The sequence below is a fragment of the Barbus barbus genome, assembly GCF_936440315.1.
Source record: "Barbus barbus genome assembly, chromosome: 17".
Classification (NCBI taxonomy): domain Eukaryota; kingdom Metazoa; phylum Chordata; class Actinopteri; order Cypriniformes; family Cyprinidae; genus Barbus; species Barbus barbus.
Window position 1 is genome coordinate 15,242,756 of NC_136745.1, and position 16,258 is coordinate 15,259,013.

The 16,258-nt window shown below is 37.8% G+C and overlaps 2 protein-coding genes and 2 pseudogenes across 5 annotated transcripts; 2 read left to right on the forward strand and 2 right to left on the reverse strand.

The window, feature by feature from the left end:
* Positions 1 to 172: 172 nt before the first annotated feature.
* LOC306883601 (polyribonucleotide 5'-hydroxyl-kinase Clp1-like) lies at positions 173 to 3,826 on the reverse strand (annotated as a pseudogene). The gene is made up of 6 exons: positions 3,738 to 3,826; positions 3,177 to 3,237; positions 2,999 to 3,088; positions 2,240 to 2,362; positions 2,010 to 2,143; positions 173 to 843 (listed from the first exon to the last, which is right to left on the reverse strand). The product of its transcript is annotated as a polyribonucleotide 5'-hydroxyl-kinase Clp1-like (transcript).
* A 1,631-nt stretch (positions 3,827 to 5,457) lies between these two features.
* LOC306883151 (selenoprotein H-like) lies at positions 5,458 to 6,921 on the forward strand (annotated as a pseudogene). The gene is made up of 5 exons (XR_013785921.1): positions 5,458 to 5,510; positions 5,791 to 5,902; positions 6,090 to 6,232; positions 6,368 to 6,491; positions 6,584 to 6,921. The product of XR_013785921.1 is annotated as a selenoprotein H-like (transcript).
* A 458-nt stretch (positions 6,922 to 7,379) lies between these two features.
* Positions 7,380 to 9,659, reverse strand: LOC306883124 (macrophage migration inhibitory factor-like). Its single transcript, XM_079438226.1, has 3 exons — positions 9,351 to 9,659; positions 7,808 to 7,980; positions 7,380 to 7,610 (listed from the first exon to the last, which is right to left on the reverse strand). The coding sequence occupies exons 1-3, from the start codon at positions 9,456 to 9,458 to the stop codon at positions 7,544 to 7,546; spliced, it is 348 nt and encodes a 115-aa protein (XP_079294352.1). The 5' UTR covers positions 9,459 to 9,659; the 3' UTR covers positions 7,380 to 7,543.
* Positions 9,660 to 10,582: 923 nt separating this feature from the next.
* On the forward strand, positions 10,583 to 16,086 carry LOC306883336 (uncharacterized protein). 2 transcript variants are annotated; one of them, XM_079438519.1, is made up of 5 exons: positions 10,587 to 11,319; positions 11,517 to 11,698; positions 12,641 to 12,737; positions 12,868 to 12,954; positions 14,406 to 16,086. In XM_079438519.1, exons 1-5 carry the CDS (start codon positions 11,025 to 11,027, stop codon positions 15,221 to 15,223), a joined length of 1,479 nt encoding a protein of 492 aa, XP_079294645.1. In that variant the 5' UTR covers positions 10,587 to 11,024; the 3' UTR covers positions 15,224 to 16,086. The 2 variants fall into 2 exon arrangements, with proteins under 2 accessions (XP_079294646.1, XP_079294645.1); XM_079438520.1 differs by lacking the exon at positions 12,868 to 12,954 and having other exon boundaries at positions 10,583 to 11,319.
* Positions 16,087 to 16,258: the final 172 nt, after the last annotated feature.

Genomic DNA, 16,258 nt, shown 5'->3' on the forward strand with positions numbered 1-16,258 from the left:
TTGTTCAGAAGGACAGATGAAATTGCAATTTAATTTATTTTTTTAAATACAGAAGCTTTTACTTATGTACATAATTAAAATTTGTCCTTTGAAAATTAAACAGCTATAAATATTTTGTAAGAACTTAAATGTGATAAGACGTGTCCCTTTTGAGCAGAGATCTCTGCTAGACTTATATGCTTCTATTTAAGGTCATAGTCCATGATGAGCAGAGTGTGTCTGAGAGTACCGTCATCACCTGAGCTTGTGTGTCCACTGCTGTCACAACTATGAAGCCACACACAGGAGTCAGGACTCTCTAGAATCCCTCTGCTCCGTCCTGCACCCACCTCGGCATCATCATCTATACCGAACTCACACTCAGCACATGGTGGGTTAAATCCCTGCCAGGGCTGACTGGGACAAGTTTGAGCTGGGTGTCGTTCTGGGACATACCCAGAGAGAGACAGGAGTTTGGAATTGAGGGTGCATCGATCTTGTAAACACACATCTGAAAAGCGCACATCAAAAGCATGAGGGTAAAATGAAGTTCCACGGAAGCCGTAGAAGTATTCTCGGATCTTTTCGTCCCGTGACTCTCGTCAACAGTCCTTGGAGCGCTCCACCACTCCACCAGACTTTGACACGTACAGAGTGGGGCAAGTCACGTTTAAGTTCATTATAGAGACGCTCCTGGTCCAGGACTATAACAACATCCACCTCAAAAGCTTAAGCGCAATGGACCAGCGCCTGGTAGCCTGAACCTTTGACCCAGCCACAGGTGTTGATTATACAGCCACCCACACTAGCCCTGCGGTTCACCTCACAGCGCTGGAAAAACACTGCTGCAAGGCTGGAAGTCAGCTATACACCCAAAGAGAAAAAAAGAGACTCATTATTACACACTTTATTAATATCTACATGTCTGGATGATGCATACTGAACCAACTTAAAGTCAACATTAAACAGCAACTCATGTTACATATGTAATCTAACATACACTGTTGTTCAAAAGAAGCCTCTTAGGCTCACTAGGGCTGCATAATTGTTCAAAAAACAGAGACAGTGAAATATGATTTATTACAAATTAAAATTAATATTGATAAAATATTTATTCATGTGATGGCAAAGCTGAATTTTTAGCAGTCATTATTATGATGTTTCAGAATCATTCATATGATAATTCAGTGCTCAAGAAACAAATTATTATCAATGTTTAAAATAGTTGTACTTCTTAATATTTTAAAGGAAACCATGACACTTTTCTGGATTTTCAGAATTGAAAATTCAAACAATTTGAAATTGATTTTTTTTGCACAGCAGTGTTAGTCTTCAGTGTCAGTTTTGATCAATTTAACTCATCCTTACAAAATAAAAGTATTATTTCTTTAAAAAAAAAAAATCATACTGAACCAAAACATTTGAATGGCAGTGTATTACAATCTGACATGACAAGAAGAAAAAAAAATAGGAAAGCACTATTTAGTTATAACAGAAATGGTCAAATTAAAATAGTTAATAATATTATGTTAAGCAGAATGTAACATTAAATACAGTAAGTACGTACTAGTCATTAAAAAAACAATAAGTTTTACAATAACAACATTTTTAAATTTAGAATAACATGCACTGATGGACCAAGAAGCAGGAACATACATGAAGTAAGTGTAAACATTTTCACTCTAGTAATACCAATACTGTTGCTGTGCAATGATTTTAAAAAAATGCAAAAGATGATTCATCATTGCCATGTTATCAAGCAACTGCTGAGTACTACTTCTCCTTCAGTTACTGCTACAGAAATTTACTTTTTTTGTGTTAACAACTGCAGAAGAACAATATTTTATAGTTGCATTAAGAGAAAGATGAATGCATCTTCTCCTTGTTATTATTGATTAAACAGTGCCATGATAGTTTGGAACTGTCTGTTTTGTGCCAAGATCAATCTGTTCAAATAATTTATGGGCCAAAGCTCAGTATATCACTGAAGTGTAAAGACAACAGTCCCTTAAGTGCAATTTTGTCATTACCTTGTTATAAAGTTTAATGTTCCTGGTGTGGTAGAGCCAAAGTGATAGACAAGCGGAGCCTGCACAGAGAAGCCTTCTTCTACATCAACAGGACGCTCGATGCACAGAGCTGACATAGTTCCAGGCACAGAGACCTACAGACAAGAACAATTAAACATGCATATAACGCTTAATTTCTCACAAGCCTGTAATGTTTAGCAGATGTTGCATTGATCGTTCAGGCATCTTACGCTGCTCTGGCCGACATCCAGTTCTACAAGCATAGGCCTTCGTTCCAGTCGCACAGCATAGTTCAGCAACACTCAACATACTGTTGACTTTCCCACATCATCAGTTGGTCCAACAACCATTACCTACGACAACAAAACATGTTTAATTTGTTATATTAGATATATATTACTATTCAAAAGTTCATAAGGAGTTGGTAAGATATTTTTAATGATTAATTATCTTACGCTCACCATGGCTGCATGTACATTATATTAATATTGTGAAATATTATAAAAATTTAAAATACGTTTTCTGTCTTAAAATGTAATTTATTCCTGTGATGGCAAAGCTGAATTTCTTCAGTGTCACATCCTTGATAAATCATCCTAATATGCTGATTTGTTGCTTTTTTTCAGGATTCTTTGATTAATAGAAAGTTTAAAAGAACAGCATTTATTTGAAATAGAAATATTTTATAACATTATAAATGCGTTTTTACTGTTATTTATGATCGATTTAATGCATACTTGCTAATAGGGTTGCAAAGGGGTGGAAAAATTTCCTGTAAATTTCCAGAAACTTCGAAATTAAACTGTAAATTCTCAAAAATTCCAGGAAGATTAAAAAAAATCCTGGAAAGTTTCCAAAATTGCTTGAATGTTTCCGAAATTTACTGGAAAATTTCCAAATTTTTGCAACCCTACTTGCTAAGTAAAAATATTTTTTCTTACCAATCCAAAATTTGAGAAACAAATTGTTTGGGAAGTTTGTTTACATACCCGAGGGCCTCTCTCATTCTCTTTCTCTGCTTGACGTCTCATCTGCTCTAGATACAGCAGCATGGGTGTATCTTTGGAGGTATAAGCCACCTATATTTATGGAGTAAAAACATGTTTGAATTGATTTAGCATTCCATGTCATTATAGACATCCACTAAAATATTTTAACCCCTTTCACCTCCATCTTGCCTGAAAGCGACACACTGCAGCCTTGCCAGGTGAACACAGCAATCTTAGAGCTTTTGTTTGTATTGTTTTATGTATTATTTGTATTCTGTCTAAGCCACTTTTAAATTTGATGTCTTTGAATATAAGTTGTCTGCCAATTTGTTCTGTAAACTTGTAATATTTTTGTTAAATAAAAAAACCTCTTAAGTTGTATCTGTGAATTTTTGACCTATATGACTGCGTTTACTAAATGTAATATACACAAATAATCTAATAATATGGGATGTGTTGTGTTGACGCTTTTGAAGGAGTGGATGGCAGATCTACAATGGCCTTCATAATAATATTAATTGAATAATTATTAATCAAAGTTACATTTATGCATGTTAGAGAATAAGCTGATTATGGCTTTAGTCTGCCTTTCTACTCTAAGAAGCTGCTCTCATTGTTGTGTAACCATGCCCGATAAGGTTTAGGGCTGAGGCAACCTTGAAGTAAGATAAGTGTTTCTCAGTGTATTTGTGTTAGTATCTGTCTGTCCAGGGAGAAGCTCAGACAGTCCAGGACAAACGTTCCGCTGCCGATGTCCAGCGTTTCAGATACATCTCTGGAGAGACGTATTGCGTCGGACCGCTGATCACTTGTCACTAAAATAGTCATCATAAGATATGCTTCAAGCTTGCGTTCATATGTGGAAACTGTCTAAGTTTATCTAGGATTTAGAACCAATCCGAATTTTAATGACTTATGCATTGACGCAATTAGCAACCTCTGTTAGGGTATAATTGCTGGTGTTTTTGAATTGTAAAGCAGGTCGGCCTACGAACTGCGTGCGAATGTTAAAGCTGACTTCTGCAGATGAAACTGCAAATGATTTCTTCAGTAAATTTCTTTAATTAATCGCAATCTGACTCCTGGTCTTTGTTCGTCCATGGGTTTGAACTGTTATTCCCAACACTTTTGTTACTGAGTTTTCCCCCGTTTGTATTATTTTTTTGTTTCTTTGTAACCCCTGTTCCTCCTTGTACAACAGTACATGTGGCTCATGTTAACTTTTTTTAATTTAATTGAATTTAAGTGGAACTACAATATCAGTTTTTATTTATGATCTGGTACCGGCAGTATAGGGTGAAAGGGTGCACAATAATTTCTACTGCCTATGATAAAAAGCTTGGTATCATCAATATAATTTTTAACATGCACACTATGTTCTCTTGACATGTCAACATAAGTGTGTATAAAAATGGTCATTCTTTCACAGTTTTGCGTAGGGCCCCCAGAAGTCTAGGATCGGCACTGTTCATAACAATATCTGCTGTGCTGATGGTCTGGAGGGATTGCACTGTGGATCAATACGTGAGTGATAAGTATGATTTTAGCATTCTAATTAAAATACATTTATTAATTGTGTTGTCTGTTTGTGTGTGCGGTCTAATCATATCAGAGCTATAGCTGACAGGGACTCGGTTTCGAATCAGGCCTGAGTCATTTCCCCACCCCATGCCCCCTCTTTCCCCCACTTTCCTGTCTGTCTCTACCAAAAAAGGCCAAAAAAGAAAAAAAGAAAAGGTAAACAGGTGAGGTGAGTGATCAGGTATGATTTTAACTTTGCAATAAAAATATACATGTGTTAATTGTAGTGTCTGCTTGTGCCTTTATTGCAGGACTGATGGCCTAATAATATCAGATCTGTTGGCTGACAGGGACTCAGGTTCGAATCCGGCCTGGGTCATTTCCTGACCCTATTCCTCCTCTTTCCCCCAATTTCCTGTCTGTCTCTGCTGTCCTACCCTATGTTGCTTGAACATTTAGAATTGTACTGTACTGTACTGTATTGTTACCACAAATTAAAAGTTTGAACACGTTTTCTTTTTAAGTCATTTTTTACCACATCGTAATATATATAAAGGAAAGCCAGTGCTAATTTTATAATTTCTCAGTTTTCCGTTTTATTCATAGGTACATAAAAATGTAACTAAATAAATAGATTTCCGTATTATTATTATTATTTTCAATTTTGATATATTTTGTAGTTCTTAAAGTAAAGAACTCTCAATTCTCATAAAGTACCTCTTCTCATTATCTGTCATATTTAAACAAATAAATAGAATCATGATACCCCAATACCGGGACATATTTACACGCCAACTTCAAAAATTGATTTCGTGAGAAAACTGTGCAAAGACGACTGTTATATATTTCTTCACATTACAGACAAGAAACTTTCCACACCAAAAGGTGGCAGTGTCCGTCACTTACTTTTTTTTTTTTTTTTTTTACAGAACCCCTCCAAACTCTGCACGTCTTATGTATGTTGCAGAAATGGCGACTCGAGCCAAATCAGGTACGTTACACGTTTTTAAACTTTCGTGTAGTAGTAGTCTATAATTGAATGAGTTTCTATTAAACAGTTATTTTTTAAATATCCTTAGTAGACTTATATATAAATATGTCGCACATGTCGTATTATGAGTTTTCATATTGGTCTCCAGTTGGAGTCGAGCTGGTTGTGTAAGATCACGTGCAATGCAAAAACAGCCAAATAAATATCCCCTCCTCCTGGTTATACAGTATATCATCCTATATATGCAAAACTGAAAATCTGTGATGTACTTTAAATGCAGGTCGTGGTAGGAAGCGTAAGACGGACGTGGATGCAGAAGCAGCTGCAGTGGAGAAGAAAGAAAAGCTTGATGGAGCTGACAAAAAAGATGGAGAGGTCGTTATTGAGCATTGGTGAGGACACATTGAAAATGTGTTCATGCACTGTTTACTGTGTAACACTTTTTGTGAATTATTTACAGATGCTTTTTTGTTGATATTTTGATTTTATAACAACATTAAAAAGATGTAAAAAAAATACCCCTAAAGTTGAATACACAGGTGATACTTATATTTGAATCATGTTCTGACTTTTTCACAGCAAAAGCTGACGGGTCTACGGGCGGAATGCTGAAGGTGTGCGTGAGGCACTTGCAGCTTCGCACCCTGAACTTCGTGTGATAGTCAATCCTCAGAAACCTCGGCGGAACAGCTTTGAGATCACGCTGATGGAGGGAGACAAAGGTTAGACTGCCATGGAAAGAAGCCCAACCAGTATTCAGATGCCTGCATGATTGAGTAACAAGACTGCATTTTATGGTTGTCCAAAGAATTAGCTTATTTACATACGCTGCCTCTGAATTTCTTTCTCCTGAGCAGAGGTTGTTTTGTGGTCTGGCATTAAGAAGGGTCCTCCACGCAAACTAAAGTTTCCTGATCCCGCTCAAGTGGTTTCTGCTCTGAAGGAAGCCCTGAAGAGCTAGTGGAGGTTATAAGGAGACAGGTGAGCCTGTTGCTCCTTAACTTGTCTTTAAAAAATTATAGCTTTGTAAATGGCAGTAAATTAAATGTTCCTAATTTATTTTCTCCCTCTAGTCAGTCATCTTTGTTCCTGGACACTGGATGCATAATGATGTAAATGGACTAATGGGAAAATCTCCCCGTCTGTTTTCTGATGATCGGCTCTGTTGTTCCGGACTGGATAATTGGCCTTGCCTTGTTTCTTCTGTTAAACTCTCAAAGTCTTTCTTGTTCATGTTCTTTTCTGACATGACTATTTTTACATTGCTAGTATCTGTCTCTGTACTCACCATTAATGTTTGGTAAATCACTTTCTTACTGTTTATGTGCATTATTATAATGCTAATTCTTGGTCAAAAATAAAGTCTAGAGTATAGTTACATGTTTTGGCTAAAATATAAGTCAATTCAGATGAGGTATTTCTCTTTCTATATATAGATACACACACGCACACACATACGTATATAAATTCACCACGGTGCTTTTTGTAATCTTACTTTTGAGGCATGCATTTCCTCTTTGTGCTGATTTCTCAAAATGATGTTTTTGCTAGGCTAGTTATAAAATCAAAGTATGGAAACAGGTCAGAATTGTACCCTGGTGTGACTGAAGGCTTATTAGCACACAAATTAAGACTTCAGTATTAAGATATGCCTAAAACAACATTTTCCAAATTTACCATTTTGCCTTGTCTAATATTGAGCGACTTCATTTGCCCAGCATATGTTGTGGTTTCCTTTTATTTTGGATATTTCTGTTAATATCTAATTCAATTTTATCCATAATCAATACAATCCCTTTGTCAGCATTATGATTTCCTAAACATTTGTGCTTTAAAGAGGCATGTACAACAAAAACTCAACACCTCAGTACCGTTTAAAGAGTTTTATTGTCGGAGCAAGATGTTTGCTGTAAGCAGTAAGTGCCGTGTGTTAAGACTTAATTGACTGATAGCTTTATGCTTTCAAAAGCTTTTCTCTGAATAGAGCTGGAATAAAAACTGCAGCCTTATATCAGGCCATAAATCCATATTCTTTATCCAAAGGTGGTGCTGTTCCAAGCCACATTGGCTGCATCCATATCAACAAAGTTTATATAGATCCTGAAAAACAATACAAGAAGGTTTTACTAAAACAACTGAATTTGACACATACAAAAAAAACAGTATAAGATATACTCTTCATATTATTTATGCGTGCATATTAACAACTGAAATTCAGTAGAAAGTTTAAACTTAATTTGTGCAAAATATTCAGGTAAATGCTAAATAATGTAGTCAGCTGTAATGTATGGATTTACCTGTCAGGTGAAATTCCGAGGTGTTTGTTGAGCATGCCCATAAGAAGTTTGGAGTATTGCTTATTTTGTGCACCCCCAATCTTTCCAATGCTGGTGAGAGAACAGAGCGCGCACGGATCTCCTTTGCCCCCAAACATCATCATCTGATCCGGGATGATGTGTATGGCGATGTACTGTCACATGGCAATAGAAAAAGATACACACAAGGGTAAATAAGACTGCGGTCAGGCCAGCCTCCACGGTCATTCTATCCGCCACGTTATTTTGTGGTGCACGCATATACTAGGCGTTGCAGTAATAGCGAGTGAAAAATCAGATCAAAGGAAAACCGATCTCTGGCATACATTCAGCCAGTTTCTCTGTCAATGAATGAATGAATAAATTAATAAATACAAATAAGTTTAAAACGGTGTGATATAAATAAATAGACAAAAAAAAAAAAAAAAAAAAAACAGTCTGATAAGAAATGACAAAATAAAAGCCTTTTACAACTTGCATTTAACCATTTTTTATCTGTAAATACACAGTTATAAAAATAAAAAAACCCTGTCTCCACAAAAAAAAAAAAAACTCCCTGTTTCCACACACCAGTTTTAATTCAGATTAATAGTCCACTGCACCAGGGTGTCTCTCAACCAGTTTCAAGAGGATCTAAATAAGGCAGTTCCTCTGAACAGGATTTTTTCAAAAAACAGATCTGAGAGATTTATTCACAAATCGGAGTCGTCCCGAGCGGTTCTCGAGTCAACTAACAGACCAGTTTTCACAATAATAATAATTTTAGTATAGTGTAATGTAAATGCAAATTTGGTTTATTACAGGGTTCCTCAAATGTTGTTCTAGAGGGCCAATGCTCTGCAGAGTTTAGCTCCAACACTGCTCAAACTCACCTACCTGTGATTTACTGATGGTCCCGAAGCCACTGATTAGCATGCTCAGGTGTGTTTGATTAGGGTTAGAGCTAAACTCTGCAGGAAGTGGATCTCGCAGGCCAGATTTGAGAATCCCTGGTTTATTAAAAGCTTACAATTGACTTGTTTTATTGAATAAATACGGCTCCAAAACACTGAACTGAAATACTCATTAACGTAATACTTTAATACTTGATAAAAATCCAAATGTGCCTGCATATGGATTTTTTGTAACGTTTTAAACAAGGCATATCTTTTTTTTTTTTTAACTCAAGGCATATCACACGTGGGATCTGGGATAACGCGGTCACGTAATTGCGTCATGACGTAAAAGAATCACTGAATCGTTTTTTTGAAAAGCATGATTCACGGAAATGAGTTTGACTTCCCATCACTACTTAAGCATAAAATCGAGACAAATAATGATGATATATATATTCAGCCAAGGTCTCTTTAAGTTTAAAACTGTGAAAAACCCAGCATAACTTAAGCTACAGCTAAAAGGATAACTGTAGAGTAAGTTTCTTGTATTTTTCATAGTATCGAGATTAATTTACAGTTGCATATTCTATGCAGACTAATATAAAAAGTCATACAATTTGTAGGAAATGTGATACATGCCGAGTGCTCACCTGCGCGGGTTTGCCCATCGCTTTAGCGAGCTCCTGCGTGGCCTCCGAGAGCAGCTCAGCAGGAACCGCGTCCTTTGTAACATTAGTGTTCACCACGAACATCGGCATGACTGCAGCGGAGAGACAGCTCTTTCTGCAGAATAGTGCACGGTGGAAGGATGAGATCGGCTGAATAAGCTAAGTAACCACGATGCCAGTACAGTTCTGGGGTACCGTAAAACACCATATGACCCAAATAAAGATCTGACAGTGCAGACCCGTTAGCACACCACAGTTGCTCGGCTGGCGCATGCGGCCCTAGAAATGCATGATGCAGAAGCACAACCACCTGCTCCCTAAATTTCATGTGACTAATTACTCTTTATATATACATATATATATATTTGTTTATTTATTCATTTTATTCGTTTTTTTTAACATATTTTTTATTCAATAAACAGTATTATGCAGTTATGTAGCCTTCAATATTATACAACAATATAAATAAATAACCTTTAGACAAAAAACTGTAAAGTTCTATTGAAACACTGTAGAAATAATTTAAAAAAATGTCTGGAATGAAAAACAGCAGACATTTCACATTGGTAGCCCCCAGGAAAAACTGCTGAAACATTTACTTCATCATCAACATTATTATTATTATTAACTTTTATATTACAATAGTCACCAAGTACTTGACATTAAAAATACCATAATTAATTTAACAAGATTAAATTGAAACCCACTTTTATTACTATAATAAAAGAGAAAATTATTATACATAAAAAAATAATACAATTATAATAAAAGAAAACATAATTCAGAAAAATCATTTGCTAACTGCAGTAAAGAGATACGTTTTTGGGTTTCTTTAAAAGAAGTAGCAAGCTGGCTTCATTCTCTTGATAATGTGCTCCATCGAATTGGGGCATAATTGACGAAGGCTGCATCTTGATAACATAACAGACTATTTATTTTCTTGCAAAACATTGGTTTTCTTTAGAATTCTGTTGAATGTTGAATTCTCTATGGAGGTTGATGCATGTTGCCTCTATAATAGTGCACAGCATCTACCAACAAAAGGTTATTCCTGTTTTTCAACAGATTATTCTTGTTTTATTTTGTATGGATAATTATTCAATAATAATAATTTATTTAAAAAAAGGAGTCTACCAACAGGGTAGCCAAAGCTACCTAACCAAAAATTGTATAGGTCAATTTTCGGGTAATTACGGTAGCTGTGCGCATGCGCAGAACGCAACATCCGGAAATAATATTGTAGGCGAGAATTAAAACCTCTTGAGTTGAGAGGGGTGGTCGGGACTCGGTGAAACTGTGCCGCTGATAGCGCATAAACACTCGTAAAACATGAACACGGATCTTTGTTAGCCGTCGACTATATTTGTGCAGTCATCTGGAGTTTTATCTTTTAAGGGTTTGATTTGTTTGGTCGCGAGCTTAAAGATAGAGCGCATAGAGTTCATTCTTTTAGCTGTGTACAAAGTTGGGTTACTTCGGGTGACAGCCGTTGTCATAGTTGATGTCAGATTATTATAACCACATGCGAAATTAAATTAAGTGTTGTTATTGCAGAGCGTATGCGTAGTGAAGTGTGACTTGTGTGGATATATGGCGTAACAATTTTATTGGACACAACTTTAGTTATTATATGTGCGACTGAAAACTAAAGAAACCATGGCGGAATCGGTCAAGACCTTTCAAGCGCACCTGACTGCTGTCATGGACAGTTTGGTCCGCGCATCAGTGTGCGAGATCACCAAACTCTTCCAGGACACGGTGAACGACTACCTGGTGGAAATCTCGCTGAACAGAAAAGAGAACGAAGCGTTGAAATTGAGACTGAGGCTGACTGAGAATAAATTGAGAAACGAACGCAAATATGGCATGGGCTGGGCGGCTGGTCGGCGCGCGACTGGTCTGCTTGGCGCGGACGACACCGTGCGCAAAGCGCGCAGAACGGATCTCCAAAGTAAGCGCACTCGCCAAGTCGCATTCATTGTGTGATGCTGTTGTTTTATCGTGCATTTTTCGTGCCTTTGAGTGGGAAACCATAATGGCGACCTGCTCCTCAGTTCTCAGGTTTCTTTCTCCTTCCTCTCCTCCTCTTTTGCATTCCTCCCTCCCCCTCCTTCTCTCCTCTCTCCTCCTCCCATTTTTCTCTCTCAGGAGGCAAGCAAGGGAAGGAGTGGAGTGCTGATGCGTGGGAGGAGGGGACTGGAGGAGTGAGGAATGAGAGGAGGGATGTGTTCCGTGTCCATCTGCCAACTGGAGGAGATGGAGGTGGGGAAGAGGAGGAAAGGATATGCGTCTCTGGGGAGAGGAAGGAGGTGGCCAGCATTAAAGAGGAGGTGAATAGCCAATCGGATGTGAGGAAACAGCTGCAGGGAGCGGAGGGGAGAGAGGAGATGCAGGGACAGGAGAAGGACCTGAAAAGAAAAATCTCTTTGTGCAAACTGATTTGAAAGTGTTTTGGTCGATTTTGCTAGTGCAAAAACTGCACCAAAGATTATAAACCAAAAATCATAGTAACTACAATTCACTTTTTTCATGGTCTTTCCCTCTAATATTGACATTATTATAATTAAAGGGCTTTTTCACCTAAGATTAAAAATTGTCATCATTTACTCACCCTCAAGTTGTTTCAAACCTGTGCAAATTTCTTCCTTCTGCTGAACACTGAAGAAAATGATTTGAAGAATGTGGGGAACCAAACATTTGATGGTAAAAAATACAATGGAAGTCAATGGCTATAATGAACTGTTTGATTACCTACTTTCTTCAAAATATCTTCAACAACAACTATAGAGGGTGAATAATTGATGACAGGCGAATAGATTTTTATTTTGGCGTGAACTATACCTTTAAGAGGTCATATTTCCAAAAAATATGCATGTCCTTGTTGATTTTTAATACTCTAAGACTATATTTACATCTGATTTCAACATCTCTATGGTGATCAGATCACAAGTGGACAGTGTTAATTACCAGTGTAAACGAGGTCAATGCTTTTTCATCATTTAGTTGCTCAAATCACAAGTAGTCAGAAACACATATGATTGCATTACTAAAGGACCACCTACCTACCTGTCAATCAAAATAAATCCCCTTTATTGCACTAAAAAATAAATGTTATAAAAACAGCACATATGTAACATAAGATTACTATCCCCTCAGGTCTGCCTAAAATGTTTATTATCTGTTTTAAAATAAATATTTTATTGTTTGCAAAGAGAATTTATTTCACACCTTATGTTCTCTTTTTTTCTGCTTCTGTGGGATGATGGATAAAGGTGGAAGGCTACAGATCAGACTCCCTGAGGCTGTTGCAAGAGGCTCTACAGATGAACCAAACTGAAACCAGCCCTCCCTCCCCCAGTTCCACCCACGGTGAGCACTGCAGTGCTTTGTTCAGGAAAGGAGCTAATAATTTCTTTGCGATTGTGAGCATGAACAGATAAATGACTTGAAGAATACAATTCTGTCATTAGTTCCTCAACTTTGTGTTGTTTTTTTTCAGTGAAACAAGGAGACATTTTGAAAGCTGTGCTCAGTTTTTCATGCATTAACAATATATTGGACCCACGACTGTTAAGTTCCAAAAAAGGTGACTAGTTTTACATTAAAGGAATAGTTCACACAAAAATTAAAATTCTGTTATCACTTACTCAGCTTCACATCGTTCCAACCCTGTACGACTTAATTTAACTTCCATTGTATGTTTTGTCCATACGATAGAAGTCAGTGGGAACTGAAACCGTTTGCTTACTAACATTCTTAAAAATGTCTTGTGTGTTCCGCAGAAGAAAAATGCAACAGGTTTGGAAGGTTTGATGAATTAAGTTTTCGTTTTGCACACAAAGCCATTGTATTGATACTTTTCCTGTTTGTTTTTGGGAGAACTCCAAAAAGTTTAGTCTGCTCTGATTGGCCAGCTGACCCAGTGCATTGTGATTGGCCAAACACTACAAGCACGCGTCGGAAATGTAACGCCCCTTTCCATAATCGCGTGGTTCAGATTTCAAGTTAGTTTTATCAGTTCAAGCCCAAAAGGGCATAATGATAGACACAATGATGATGCTCGTATGTATTTGCAGTACACAAGCCGTGGATAAGACGATTTCTGACGGGCTGTACACTCAGATGTGATGTGACCCTGTTCCCCTCACAAACACGCGCGCGCACACACACACACACGCGTTATGTGTAAAACTCCGCATTAGAACAGTCAATAGCAAACACTTAAACTAATAACAAAACATACTTACAGTCGCTGATTCAGAAGCGCCAGATTGTAATAGCAAAAACAGAATTGCCCCTTTTTTTTTTCTTTTTTTTTTTAGAAATAGCCTTCGTGCACAGCCAGCCTTGTACTCTCCTAGGTTCGGGAATCTGTCGTTCATATAATGCGTTGCACAAATTCAAACATGTTGTTGTGTTGTAAACAAATCTTAACAATGATTCCTAATTGCATCTACTTTCGGAAGGCTAAATAAAGTGCTTTTGCTTTTGCCTAGAAACACACAGTGTCTCCCTGACATGGCTGCATCAACACTACTGCGGTTACTGAAACCACGCCACCTTTCTTTGCGTGAACATTTGGGTGGCATTACGCAAATATTTCCACATCGTGACGTAGACATGTGGGGGCGTGTTTGAATGAGTCGTTTTAGGGGGGAGTGGACGAGTCTTAATTTTTATAAAGAATATCTCTTTGGGTTTGAGACTTTAGTCTTTGCAACTTTAGGGATCTCATCTATGCACGAACAGCTTATAACACTCCAAAAAGAAAGGAAAACTTGAAATCGCATCATATGACCCCTTTAAATTCAGCTTTGGCATCACACCAATAAACTGGATTTGAAAATACTTCCAAGTAGAAAACTGTTATTTTGAACTGTAATAATATTTCACAGTATTGATGTTTTTACTGTGTTTTTGAACTAATAAATGCAGACTTGGTGAACATAAGAGATTTCTTTGAAAAGCATTTCTAGCATTTTAATTTTGAGGTACAATTCTGTTCTTATGTCTGATATATCTCATTTCTGTGTGCAGGAGAAATAGGTCCTGCTTCTTCTGGTCCTGAATCCGCTGCAGCTGAAGTGTGGGAGGAGCAGCCGGCCTTGTCAGAGGAACCAATGACCGGTGGAGACGAGCTCAGCGGGCTTGAGACGGCCCTCAAGGCGGAGCGGGAACGTGAGGAGGCAGAGTCTGGCCTGGGTAGCCCGTCTCAGGAGACATGTGGATCTGAAGGTGTGGCGTTCATCGGACTAGACGGTTTATGTAGCTCTCAGAAGGCAATGTCGTCCTCGTCACATAAAGCAGACCCTGCTGAACTACAACTCCCATCAGCCCCTACCAACAAAGAAGAGGAAGAGGAGTCAGGAGGTGAGAGCAGGGACATGCTGCACTTCTGCGCACGCTGCGGAAGCGGCTTCAGTTCCACATCTGACCTCATGAAGCACTCTTGCCCTGCGGTCGAGGATCGGCCCTATCAGTGCTCCGTGTGTGGGAGAGCGTTCGGCCACACCTGGAGCCTTAAGAGCCACGAATGCATCCAGGCAGGCGAGCAGCCACACCACTGCGAACTCTGCGGCAAACGCTTCACGCACTCGCGGTCCCTCGAGCGGCATCAGCTGGTTCACACAGGTGAGCGGCCCCACAGGTGTCCGCAGTGCGGCCGCAGCTTCAGTCGTCTCGGGAACCTGGAGAGGCACCAGCGCATCCACACTGGTGAAAGACCGTATGAGTGCGGGACATGTGGGAAACGTTTCAGTCGAGTGGAATACCTAAAACGGCATCAGCACACCCACATTAGCGATGTAATGGTGAAACTCTCACCACTGCTCTCAGTGCAACCAAACATTCAGTGATACTGAGCAGTTCAAGCAGCATCAATGTCCGTACAACACAATGTTATTCAGTGTTCAGGAGAACCTTAACTAGAAACCCACAGCACTCAAAAGACCTCATTCTTCATAATTCTTTTAAGTTTTGTATCTTCTATTAGCATCTTACCACATGCTTCTGCCTTTAATGACCCCAAAATCACTGACTTGCACCCAGAACTTCAAAGCAAAGCACATTTAACCTAGTGCAATGATATTTTAAAGTGAAATGTCCTATTTATTATTATTTAGAAACTGTCTACTCATTATTCACAGTGAATATATATCAACATATTAATCACCTCTGTTTCAATTCCAACAGTCTATCAATGCAGACAACTCTATTTTTGTTATGCCAGGCTCCTTATAACAGGCTGTGAAATAATATTTTTTGTGAACAAAGACATTTATAGAAGCTTGTTGTTTCTTATTAATAACAAATAGAATGCTTATTCATGCATTCTTAGGAATCCTTTTCCTCTCATAGGACCCATGTGTTGTTTTCACTCCTTTTTTTACTCCAAACAAGTGAAATATTTGTTGTGATGAGAATTGCTCTTTTGTCATGTTGTATTCTATTTACTCAACAATTTCATACTGTATTGAACAATGTGTAATATTGTTAATAAATCCCTTATAGATGCATACTGTTATAGCTTGTCTTTATCCCTTGTATGTTTATTTGTTTGCTTACGAGGAACTTAAGTTTAAAATTGCAGTCATAATATAATTTGGACTTTGAACTTAATTCTGAAGAAAACGGTTCAGAGCAAGTAAAAATCTATGCTGTAGGCTATCATCATGCCGAGAGAATGGAATATATGCAATAAATATGAATAAATGAAATCAAATACAGATGAAAGGCGTTTGTAAATGATTATTGACATGTCAGTGGATTTATGTTAAATAATTAGCTCTACAAAGTATTGACGTCGATAAATAAAAGAAGTGAACCAATTCAGAGCTGCCCCAAAACCTGTTGGTTCAAACGATTCATTGAAATGATATAAAAATGACAAC

Bases quoted from the DNA above. Each gene is read 5' to 3' on its own strand.
- LOC306883336 (XM_079438519.1), top strand. From the start codon at position 11,025: ATGGCGGAATCGGTCAAGACCTTTCAAGCGCACCTGACTGCTGTCATG. The intron at 11,699-12,640 runs GTGAATAGCCAA...TGATGGATAAAG, and splicing joins TGGCCAGCATTAAAGAGGAG to GTGGAAGGCTACAGATCAGA. The intron at 12,955-14,405 runs GTGACTAGTTTT...TTCTGTGTGCAG, and splicing joins ACTGTTAAGTTCCAAAAAAG to GAGAAATAGGTCCTGCTTCT.
- LOC306883124 (XM_079438226.1), bottom strand. From the start codon at position 9,458: ATGCCGATGTTCGTGGTGAACACTAATGTTACAAAGGACGCGGTTCCT. The intron at 7,981-9,350 runs GTGAGCACTCGG...GCCATGTGACAG, and splicing joins CGATGGGCAAACCCGCGCAG to TACATCGCCATACACATCAT. The intron at 7,611-7,807 runs GTAAATCCATAC...ATTGTTTTTCAG, and splicing joins CTCGGAATTTCACCTGACAG to GATCTATATAAACTTTGTTG.